The sequence below is a fragment of the Xenopus laevis genome, chromosome 8L, assembly GCF_017654675.1.
Source record: "Xenopus laevis strain J_2021 chromosome 8L, Xenopus_laevis_v10.1, whole genome shotgun sequence".
Classification (NCBI taxonomy): Eukaryota; Metazoa; Chordata; class Amphibia; order Anura; family Pipidae; genus Xenopus; species Xenopus laevis.
Window position 1 is genome coordinate 17476806 of NC_054385.1, and position 12855 is coordinate 17489660.

General features: G+C 38.6%; 1 protein-coding gene across 1 annotated transcript in view; it reads right to left on the reverse strand.

Moving 5' to 3' along the window:
• Positions 1-12855, reverse strand: part of psmb7.L (proteasome (prosome, macropain) subunit, beta type, 7 L homeolog) — a 33325-nt gene extending 20470 nt beyond the window's left edge. The window contains exons 1-5 of the mRNA XM_018229557.2: positions 12698-12855; positions 10196-10289; positions 8890-8987; positions 7118-7258; positions 3249-3364 (exon numbers count right to left, since the gene is read on the reverse strand). Coding sequence (XP_018085046.1) covers positions 3249-3364; positions 7118-7258; positions 8890-8987; positions 10196-10289; positions 12698-12759 — 511 coding nt within the window. The 5' untranslated portion in view covers positions 12760-12855. The remainder of the gene's footprint in view (positions 1-3248; positions 3365-7117; positions 7259-8889; positions 8988-10195; positions 10290-12697) is intronic.

Here is a 12855-nt window from a genome sequence, read left to right on the forward strand (position 1 = left end):
CACTCCTGAAACCTCTACCTGCAACCCGCAGGGTACCGCAGGTTTTTTGTGGGTAACCCGTGGGTACCCGACCTGCTGCAGGACTCTAACAACTGTTATTATTCTGAAAATGCTGAAAATGACAGTGATTGGTCACAAAATCTGGCTTCTGATATCCTATTGTATGGTTCAGATTAGCGCAAAACAGAACTTAAACTGCTAATGTATACCTGTAAGTCCCAAAGCACACAGGGCATCTTCTAAAATGCATGTTCAAGGCCAATAATGTTCTATACACTAGAAATAAGTCTCTAGTTATGTAATACATACCATACAGTATATGTATCTTTAAAGTGACTCTGAAGCACATCTGTGCTGCAACAACAAATCTTGGTCAGATACTGCAGAAACCGCTATTAACACTTCAAAATTGAAAAACATGCATCTTACAAAACCACCCCAGTGGGCAAAAAGCAAAACAAAAAAAAATCCTAAAAAAACCTAATTAGGATATCTCGCTCATTAATGACAAGACACCTTGCAGACGTCAGCATATTGTACAAAGCCACACATCATTCCATCATTTCAGAGCCTTACACTGCAATTTTCCTATACCCAAACAGCCTAATTATACGTTCAAACATCACTGTGTTATGAAAAACAACCAAAGGCCTCTGTTTACATTTTTTAAAACAAAGTGCTATGTGTTGAAATATAGTATATGTTCTGTGAATAATTAATTTATCCTGTTTAGTTCAACTAAATGAATCGGACTCCCTCTGTAAAATTACCCAGTTTCACATATAAATGCTGAAGTTGCCAGAGCATTGGTTGGGCAGCAAAAGACTTACTGGCTCTTACCCCTACACCGATACCAGATTGTTCTTTTCGATTGTAAACTATATTGGACAGGAACTTCTTTAGCACTTGTATCGCTCAGTATTTGTATGTAATCGGTATGTTTGATGTATGCAACAATGTGGGTTGGTGTAGAATCCTGCAGCGGGTCGGGTATCCGCAAAAACCTGCAGTACCCTGCGGGAGCGGGTATAGATGCGGGTCGGCAGATCTCCGGGTCACGGGTTGGGACACAGATCTTCTCAATAGCGAGCTTTACTCCTTTTTTTCTGATTACACCTACTTCTAATGATGTCACTTCCAGTTTACAATGACAGCATTTCCTGTTGCTTGATGGTCAGCGGGTCACGCATCAGGTAGCGGATAAGGGACTTGTGGGTCGGGTAGTGGGTCCAAGCGGGTAAGTATGCGGGTTGCGGGTCCGGGTTTAACAAATGGGTTCCGCTCAGGACTCTAGGTTGGTGCTTTATTAATAATGTAGACCAATGGAACAATAATGATGGCAGCATAGACATCTTTTACTAAAATCCAGCTGTAAACAAAAGAACTAAAACGGAGCTGCATCATTAGCTCCAAACCACTACTTCATGTTGCTTGTTACTGAAAATAGCTAATGATCTAAGTGCAGGGGGTTATCATGAGAAAACATATATGCAGATTCAGGTCATATTTAAATGTATTCTCAGACCATATCATTTCCATGGCTGTAATAAAATCGTATGTGTTTTATGGTGGGTTGTAAGTAACAGTCTGTAGGTTTCTAATGTATTTAACATACATATTAAAAGGGGTGGTTCACCTTTAAGTTCACTTTTAGTATGTTATAGAATGGCCAATTCTAAGCAACTTTTCAGTCTTAATCTTTTTTTTTAGGTTTTTTTCTGACATATATTTGCCTTCTTCTTGTAAAACTTTCCAGCTTTCAAATGGGGGTCACTGACCCCATCTAAAAAACAAATGGTCTGTAAGGCCACGCATTTATTTCTATTGCTACTCATCTTTCATTTTATTCATATTCCAGTCTCTTATTCAAAACAGTGCATGGTTGTTGGGGTAATTTGGACCCTAGCAACCAGATTGCTAAAATTGAAAACAAAAAACTCAAAAACACAGATAATAAAAAATGAAAACCAATTGCAAATTGTCTCAGAATATCACTCTCTACCGCATAGTAAAAGTTAATTTAAAAGCGAACAATTAAAGAAAAGCAATACCTTGCCTACAGTAAAAAAAAATGAACTATTTATTATGTAGTGCTGCCATCTAGTGGATATAAAAACAGTGCACAGGCGCTAAATGTATAAATGAAAACTATATCACTTACATAAAAGTATTAATTGAGACGAATTTGGATTTAAAATACTGTTAAAGCAATACAATAGGAGAAATGGTTCTTTGCAAAACCCTACCCAAGTGGGAGGATTGGCAACAGTTGATATTCCCTTTAAAAGAAAACAAACAATTTTAAAGACAACGTAAATGTTGGGCATTTGACTAAATATAATGAAGTAAATATAATTCATTTATTTTGGGAAACAGTGTACTGACAAGTTTGTAATGACTTTTGCGTTATATGTTCTAGAATTGCATCAGGTCAGTAATATATGTCCACGAGTTAGTTAGCTGCACAATTGAATGTAATAGCAGGTTTTGTTGTAGCCATGTGGCGTCCTTTATACCGTTTTAATGAAATCTCCACAAAAACTGACCCTAGAGGTTGCCACAAATTTATAAATATATCTATAAAAAATAAAAACCAGTAATATACTAATATTTTTTTTTATTAAGAACATTTCACACAGAAAAAAAGAGGTCTTTAAAGGAGAACTAAAGCTTAATGAAATGATGTACATTATGTTTTATGCTTCTGTACCAGCCGAAGGCAACCACAGCCCTTTAGCAGTAAAGATCTGTGTCTCCAAAGATGCCCTAGTAGCTCCCCATCTTCTTTTCTGCTGATTCACTGCACATGCTCTGTGTTGCTGTCACTTACTGAGCTTAGGGACCCACTCACAATATACAGTACATATAGAATAGAAATGTCACAATATAAGGCCGATTAGTAATTAATACAGATAATTACTACATGGCAGCACAGAAACCAGTGCAACTAGCATCAGAATTTAACAGTCAGCCCTGTAGCATCAGCTTATATTACAGGCCAACCTTCGACAACCCCTAAGCTTAGCTTCTCAACAGCTGCTCAGAGCCCATTGAGCATGTGAGTGTCACAGACACTTTCCAAGATGGTGACCCCCTGTGACAAGTTTGAAGTCCTGGATAATTGCTGCTATTCAGAAGCTGCAACTTTAGGCTGGTGCAATAAGTTCAGTATATAAAATATGGCATTTTTAACCATATTCATTTTTAGGGTTCAGTTCTCCTTTAAAGAGAGGAATAAAGTTACTCACCCATAGTGACATAGGGCAGCTTGTCGGTGGATCCATGAGGGTAAATGCTGTACAGATGAGGCCCAGCACTATCCACTCCACCAAGCACCAGTGCGGCACCAATATAACCTTGATACCTACAAGCAAGAGAGAATATTCTTCAGACGCTACAATAGCATACATGTAAATCTATTGTTGAATTTAAAGTTGGCTTGCCGTCTATAAAACATTTGAAATAGAATAAACGTAATCTCTACAATGGTATTCAATCGCCATACATGTGGCCTATAGAATTCTTAGTTCCGACCTAATTGTTGTATCTGTAACCTGATCCAACTGTGCACAGCTTATACAGGTATTGGACCCGTTATCCTTAATGCTAGGGACCTGGTGTTTTTCTAAATAATGGATCTTAAAGTAATTTCTAGTCTACTAGAAAATATTGTAAACATTATTAAACCCAATAGGCTGTTTTTGCTTCCAATAAGGATTAATTGCATTTTAGTTGGGATCAAGCACAATCTACTGTTTTATTATTACAGAGAAAAAGGGAATCATTTTTAAACATTTGGATTATTTGAATAAAATGGAGTCTACGGGAGATAGCCTCTCTCTAATTCGGAACTTTCTGGGAAACTGGTTTCTCGATAACAGATCCCATACCTGTAGACTGTAAAGGTGGCTTCGGCAGCTTATCTGACAGTGTATGGGGCTTCGGACGGGTCTCCCCAATCGATATCTGACCAAGATATAGATGGGGGGAGGTTTGATTTTTCTTGAGATCAAAGACCACATTGGCTAGTTGATGCACTCCTATGACCTGTCAGCGCCCATTCTCTTCGTTGTAATCCGATTGTTCTGCCCTAGGGCCGAACGTTCTGATTAACCGGATATCGCCCTGCCGTTGGTGAGCAGGAGATCCTTAATTAAATCCTATAGGGCAGGACTATACAGGCGATTCCACTGCGATCGCAAAATCGCAGGCGTCATGTCAGATTTGACGGAAATAAGGTAAGTAATGCCAGTGTCAGATTGTGTCACATTGTTGATGCGATGCAACTGTCGGATGCAGACCGAGCATCTGCATCAACGCTGCGACACAATCCGACAATTGAATTACTTACCTTATTTCCGCTGCATCCGACGTGATGTCTGCGATATTGCACATCACGTAGGAACGCCGTGTAGTCCTGCCTTTAGTCTTAAAATCTTTAGTCTTAAAATATGTCCTCATATAGTACTGCATCATGTACAGTGATGGCAAGAAAAAGGTTAATCGCCGAGCAGTCCATTTGGCTAAATGAGAGCGAAGCTTTGTCTCAATCCCATTGATTAAAACTGTACAAAGCACTTTTCCACTCAACACTTTCAAACTCACTAAAAACAAAGTATCCAAAGGAAGTGATTTGTGAAAGTTGGATATTTGACACTAAGCCAGAGGCACATACCCAGTTCTCCTTTCCTCATATCTTTAAAATGATGTACACTTATCTGTTTGCTTTCACTCGGTGATTGTGTTGTGTCTGCCTAGAGCAGCTGAAAAGTCCTTGCAAAATTAAACTGCTCCTGTTATATTCCATATAAATATTTCATGCTGGAGCTGCCATGCAGAGCCTTTCTGCTGCTTACTTTATCTTGTCAGACAAATGAACACAATGAGCAGCAATTCAATCTCAAATACAGACGATGCTACAAAATTTTTGCAAAGTGGCGCTTTGGAACAACTGCTGATAAGACAGACGCCAGGAAAACAGAAATGTAAGTGTTGTCAATAAAAAGAATACGCACTGCTTGCATTTCAGCTCCCTTTGAAAACTGATGCCACGTGTAACTACGCAGGGGGTGGCAAGCACAGCTGCAGTCTTTCAGCTATTTTTGAACTACAACTCCCGATCTTACACTTGGTGATACACGTGGGCATAATAAGCAAGGTCTCCTGGCTTGCTCATTGTGTGCAAGCCTGTGACCCAATATGGCAGTCTGCACTCAGTTTGCAAAAAACAAAAACTATTGTTTCCCACTAACAGAGTACAGGCTCTATTTATTGATGATAAGGTTTCTTTAAATTTTACCATGGCAAGTTGAAAAGTGTTAGTCTGAGTTAAGATGACTATACCCTGAAAGATCACTAGGTCTAAACAAGTAGATCCTTCCACACTCCAGTTACCAACGTCGGGATTTCAAACCTTTGAATACATCAATATTAATAATATTATATGGATGAGGTGTAACTGAGCTCCAATTAGATTTAAATAGGGAAGGTCACTGATCCTACTCCACATGAAAATCAATAAATTGCCCAGTTGGTAACCAATATAGGCACATTAATGGCTGCCGTAGTGCCTATACTACATCAATAAAGCTACAGAATAAATAATTTAAAAGCCAACTGTAGTAGATGCTCAATAAGTGTTTGTCACAAGGTTTTAATACTTTTTTTTTTGCTTACAAGTGAGAGAAAAATGGTTTATTAGAATGTTAATGTATCATGTTTTCCTTTCCAAAACCATGATTAAGCGGTTGGTCAGTCACTTATTAGCGTCCTAATTTCAATAGTTAAAGTTTTAAATACTGTTTAAGATTTTATGCAAGTTATTAATATATCTGGTAACTTATTTTAATCAATAAACAAAATAACTGCAAATGCTCCTTAGTTAATAAACCAAACATTAAAATGTCTATATTTTTTGTAAAAAGTAATGTCATTTTCAGCAAGCTAATGTGTATAGTGTTAACATACAGAGGGGAAATGCTAATTTGAGACACTATATTTGAGGACAAACAATGCTCAACTGCATTTCTGGGCCAGCTAAAGTTCCTTGCAACCTAAGAAATCTCTGAGTTTAATTTTACATTACTTCCCATTTCTAGCAGTAGACTCATTTCACTTTGGGGCTCTCAATCTTATTTAAATCTCAGCAATGATAAAGTGGTCTCATGGGAAGCCTGCATTTCATCATTGCCCCAGGAAACTGCCTGTGCTTGTCTGTCCAAAAACATTAAACGGACGGTTCTACAAAATTGGTTTGATACATGTAAATAATATCACTCTTAAGATGGTATGCTCCCAAGGGACCAACTCCCTGCTTCTGCTGTAATGTTCACAAACATATCTATGAAGCTTCAGGTCATGGGGAGATGCCTAATACACGCATGTGCAATGAGCTGTGTGTTGAGGTACAGAGAGCAGGCTAATATCTAATATGGTGGCAACGATGCAACAAAGCACTGCTACCACAGCAAGTTGATATACTAACCATTATAGTACTCTAACAGCAGCCAATATACTGTACAAAGCATTGGCTTTGCAAAACCTTAAACGAGGTTAAGCAAAAAAATATATGACATTATTCATTTATTAAAGGAAAACTATACCCCCCAAACATTGTAGGTCTCTATTAAAAGATACTGAGTAAAACAGCTCATGTGTAAAACCCTGCTTCATTTAAATGAACCATTATCATAATAATATACTTTTTTAGTAGTATGTGCCATTGGGTAATCATAAATAGAAAATTGCCATTTTAAAAAATAAGGGCCGTCCCCTGAGATCGTACGATTCACTGTGCACACATACAAACCACATGTTAGGTCACATGAGCCAATTAACAGACAGAGTTCTGCCTTTTGCTTCCTCACTTCTTCCTGTTACAGTTAGAGTTGTAGTATTTCTGGTCAGGTGATCTCTGAGGCAGCACAGATAGAGTCACGAAATGGTGGTTCAAGGCAAGAGATGTAAAAGGGCAATATTTATGTGAATATATATTCCAGTTTGGTAAGATTCTTTAATATGTCATTCAATTTGATATAAACTATCTGTTGCTTAAGTATTCATTTTGGGGGTATAGTTTTCCTTTAAGTATTTCCATAAAATGGTTTCCCTGCATTACCTAAATAGCATCTGCTTCAGCATGCGGTTGGCAGTTGCTACCCTGGGTAAACGTCCTGTGGATAAAGAATGTAGCTCCATGTTGGAAGAGATCATCTGGGTTGTCATTTCTGTATCAGCTGCAGTCCCAGCACCACAGCAACTGTAAAAAGTAAAATGCACATCATGCAATTAAGTAGAGCTACTCTTATTTATTTTTTTATATCTTCAAACCACTCTCCATCATTCAACCATTCTTTGACTAAAAATATATATTAAAATCAGCCATTCAGAATGGTTTCAAAATGATCTAGTAGCAGCAAAACAGCTCTACATAGAAGCATCAACTGACCAGTATGACTTGAGAATAGAGCTGCATGGGAAAATTACTCCAAAACAAAGTATATGCTCAGTAAAGTGGGACTACGACTTGAATGATGTGAAGACTTTCTATAGTTGTAATCACTGGGCAAATTAGCACCTGGGATGTAACTAATATCAACACAGTGATTTGATTTTTTTCAGCCAGCTGCAGGCTGAACAGTGAAAGCTGATTGGGTGCTATAGGATATTACCCAGGTGCAAAATTACCCAGTGTTTATAAATGACCACCTCTCTGTGCATTGTATGAACATGAGTGTAAATTAGGCATCAGAATAATTAAAACTTGCATAAAGTATATAACCACTCAATGTGTGGTTTAAAACATACAGTAAGACTTGTTCTTCCAATTCTATATGTGGAGCAGATGGGTGCACCATAATACTGTTCCTGAAGACTGGAGATCCATTAGCAACGACAAGGGTCACTTTCATAGTACATTCAAAATTAGGCATGCACTAAATTCTTAATTTCTGATTTGGTGAATAACACACAAAAGTTTTGCTCAAAAACTAAACCCTAGTTTGCATATTAATTTCTACTTAGAAAAAAACAACTCCTTCACCTGTGAATTAAAAAAAATGTTACCAACTGTTGTAGAGCACTACTGCTCAAATATTAACATGGGTTGTGGGCCAGTTATTTCTTATATTGTTTGTTCAAAGCCTGGATTAAAATGAAGGCTTACAAAGAAATGTATGGGGTTTTTAAGCAGTCTGTGGAGCATTTAAAACCCTTGTGAGTGTCATCCTGTGGGCCACCAGCTAGATATCTTTGGTGTGAAGCTTTTTTTAGCGCTATCACTTCAAAATTATATTTTATTTACATAAATGTATTACCAATTATCTCGCTCTTTTAAGGTCCCTTTTTTCTTTCGTTATCTTTCTATTGTAGGTTTTGTTTAAAGGGATAACTTCTTAGAACTTTACATATTCACAATCTTTCTAGCAATAACAGACATAAAAAACCTGCTGTTCTTGCCAAGTATTCTCAAGAAGCTAATACCAAATAATATAATAGCATTTAGGCAGGTTATATACAGACTGAAGTTTGAACTTGATGGACGTGTGCTTTCTTTCACCAACTTACTATGTTACTAGGTTAATATGCTCCTTTGACAGAACTGCCAAATTAATCAACCTTTGTCTTATTTGGCCACCAAAGTAGGCTGATCTAACATTTGGTCCCTGGGCCAATGATTGAGTCATAAAATGGGCCTATGCAAACTTCTTAGAAGAGAACCACATTAACAGCCCTGTGCTTTCCAGTATTTTTAATCCTGCCACATAGATATCTGTCATTATTTCACGTGTCAATAAGCTACTGACTCAATCTTGAGCTGATGAGTCAGCAGCCAGCCTCGGTCTATGTATGCTAGCTTTACAAACAGTTTAACAGTAGTGATTTACTTACTAGACATTGGAAGCTATGTAGTGGATCTTTGAGCAGTTCTTATCAGCAACGATCATTCCTTCTGTTGCTCTTGTGTCAGCTCCAAGTATAACTCCATCCTGCAAATAAGACAGAAATATAAATACACAAGCATCCTTTACCCTTTTGCAAAATAGTAGCCTTTAACAATGTAGGACGTTAGTAAAGAAATCACCAGCAAGCTTTAAGTTCCAGTAAAAAAAAAATGTAAAGCATTGCACACAAATCTAAAATTACCATTAACTTCTGACAAAAATGTGACACGAGTCTGCTCTTGTAAAGCTGATGGAGCATTGGATGTTTTATGCCCGGTATACAATCTCAATATAAAAGAGCCCAAAATCGTCCCTGGCACACCCTGTCTTATTATGGGCAAGCTGTGGTAGACAAACCTAAAAGCACCATGCACAATGTGAGGTGAAGGGGAGTACAGGTTTCACAGAGCAGTGGACATGTATTCTATTGGTTGATGAAAAGCTATTAAGCAGTTTGGATTTGGTAAATGTCAGATGAATGCATAATGCTGACTTAAAAGCTTGGTTGAGGACTTATAATGGTATGGACTAAGGTTCAGGATTCTAGCAAGCCTGATGAACACAGTGCTGGTTAATAACACCCATGACAATTACTTTATTCCTACTTTATGGCAGCAGTTTTGTGAAACCTCTTTCCTGTTTCAGCACTAGGACACCAATTTACCCAAAGCAAATATATTATTTTTCATAATATAAGCTCCGGGAATATAATTTTTTGCCTATGTCATTCGTTGCACTTTGGACTAATATTTTATATATAACATGGGCCTTAATTTAAATCTCTACTTAGATGATCCTCCACTCAATAATAACAGAGTCAAGGTCAAGTGGATTCCTAAAGCAAGCCTAGTGCACTATATTGTGTGCATTATTAATGCAATATTCTATTTGTTACATGCATATCATAATTTAAGAAATGTGGAGGGGTCTTTGTTTTTTACTGTGATGCTTTTAGAACTGTTGGATTTGCTTATATTTGGGAATTTAATATTTACTAATAAAACTGTACATGATATTAGAATTATATTTTGGTTCCTTTTCTGCTTTTGAGTTGTCTGTAGTTAGAGAAATAGTGTAATCTTAATTTTTTAAATAAATCAGAAACATCCACTTATTAACGAGTAGGGATGCACCAAATCCAGGATTCGGTCTTTTTCAGCAGGATTTGGATTTGGCAGATCCCTTGTGCCTGGCCGAACCGATATGATATTTTAGGTATAATTGTTTTTTTTTCCCAGAGACCCAAAACATACCTTGAACACTATACCAGCAATTGTGGTCCCTGTTTTGCGAGCTGCAGGAAGTTTATGTCCTTTTTGAGTGAATTCATTAGTTAAGAGAGTATTTCTGTAAAAAAAAAAAGAAGAAAATTATGACATATGTCCTCTTCAATAACTGGTTGTTGAATACAGTGATTGAACCTGAATTGAACATGAATAAATGGAAACCTTTAGAGTCATGCTACAAACAACAAAAGGATTACAGTAATGATATTCAAATATATAGTAAACGTAACACACAAATATTGCACATTGTGCTTAGGCTAGTGCAATTACTTTTGACATCTGATACCTGACCCTATTACATGTCAAATGCTACTGGATCTGCATATTATGGTTTCCAGTAGTGTTCTTACATCAATACAGGGTGCTGCCACAGAACAAAAATGTTCACTCACACATATAAATCACTTTATTAAGCAAAGTAATGTAGCTTTAAAATAAAAAAAACAACTCTACTCTAGGTCAGACTGACACTGCCTATCACTTGTCTTTTTTACATGAACATTAGTTATTGGTTTTAAAGGAGAACTAAAGCCTAACTAAAGATGTAGCTAGAAATGTTGCTTCTGTACCAGCCCAAGGCAACCACAGCCCTTTAGCAGTAAAGGTCTGTGTCTCCAAAGATGCCCCAGTAGCTCCCCATATTTTTTTCTGCTGATTCACTGCACATGCTCTGTGCTGCTGTCACTTACTGAGCTTAGGGACCCACTCACAATATAGAGTACACATAGAATAGAAATTTCACAATATAAGGCTGATTAATAATTAATACAGATAATTACTACATGACAGCACAGAAACCAGTGCAATTAGCATCATCATTTAATAATCAGCCCTATAGCATCAGCTTATACTACAGGGGAAGCTCATTTTCTCCTGGATAATTAGTGACGACCCCTAAGCTTAGCTTCTCAACAGCTGCACAGAGCCCACTGAGCATGCGAGTGTCACAGACACTTTCCAAGATGGTGACCCCCTGTGACAAGTTTGAAGTCCCGGATCATTGCTGCTATTGACAAGCTGAAACATTAGGCTGGTGCAGGGGGGACAAGTGTCCCAGGCCCGGGCATGAAAGGGGCCCGGCAGTGCTGCAGTTTAGAAAGAGCCGGGCCCCCCTTGCCAGCGCCGAAGATCTGCGGCAAGCCGAAAATGCATAAGTGCTGAAAAGCCAAACTCCCAAAGCGGCAAAAAGACTCGAAGCCACGAAAATAGCCGAAGCGCCGAAAAGACCCCACGTCACGAAAATAGCCGAAGCCCCGAAGCAGCAAAAAGACACAAAGTCATGAAAACAGTCGCAATTGAAGTCCTGAAGTGGAGATAAGACTCTAAGTCACGAAAGGAGGCAAAGTTAAAGTCCTGAAGTCCACGAGTTCAATTCTACTGAACACCAATTTGTGTTTTGTTTTTTTAATTCCCTGGCCACCAATGTATTATTTTAATATTCTATAGGCCCTGCCACTTTTTTTTTTTTTTTACTTGTAAGGGGGGCCCTGGCACCAATGCTTTTTAAAAAAAACTAACTATTATGGGCGGCCCTGGCGCCACTGGTTTTTTTTTTTTTTTACATTTATAAGGGGGCCCTGGCCATCGATAGTTTTTTATAACTTGTGTGTGTGGGGTTACTTTTTTAGCGCTGATGTCTGTGTGGGTCTTTTAACTGTGATGTGGAATGGCAGGGGTCTGGGGTGGGGCTTGGTGCTAGGGTGGGTGGTGCCCCGAAAATGTCGGCGGCCCTGGGTTGGTGAAATAAGTTCAGTGTATAAAATATGCCATTTTTAGCCACTCTTTTTTTTATGGTTTAGTTCTCCTTTAAGAACAAAAACAGATGGGCAGCCACAGGGTAGTCTTGTCTGTTTCAAAGCCAATGTTCCTGGTCTATGTATATATTCAGATGTCAACAGTTACCAGCATCCAAGATGGCCAGTCAGTGCCACTGCCAGCAGTGAGGGCATTCTCTCTCGGGGGGGGGGGGTCATTTATCAACACTGGGCAAATTTGCCCATGGGCAGTAACCCATGGCAACCAATCAAATTGCTGCATTCAATGTTCTACTGCCAGCTGGCTTCAAAAAGCTAATCCCTGATTGGTTGCTATAGGTAACTGCCCATGGGCAAATTTGCCCATTGCTATAGGTAACTGCCCAGGGGCAAATTTGCCCAGTGTAGATAAATGAGCCCCAGGGTCTCTGTAACAGGCTTTATCCCTGAAAAGAAGTCAAAACACGCACAAACATTCCCCAAAACCAGGAAAGTTTATAAGCCGAAAGACTGATATAAAAAAAAAAACCATATTATTTAAGGCTTTAAAACCCACAACAATGTTCTCTTTGTCAGCGTGCTGAGTAATTTATTTCCGCAGTCCTCCCTAATCACACTCCCCCTAAACTGAGCGCTTCAGTTCCGTCACGACAATACCCCCGGCTTCACCACGTTAAATACAATAATACTTCTCCCCTGCTATTTCCCTGCTTACCTCCTGCAATTGCCGAAATCAAAACCTCCGACCGGAGCAGAACGCACAGTCACTGTCGCCATATTCCCAGTTTAGAAAATGCCGCTTCCGGCGCCGGAGGATGATCACGGGGCCGCAGCAATGACAACTTCCGTTTCCTTTCAGTGTCTGACTTTCAA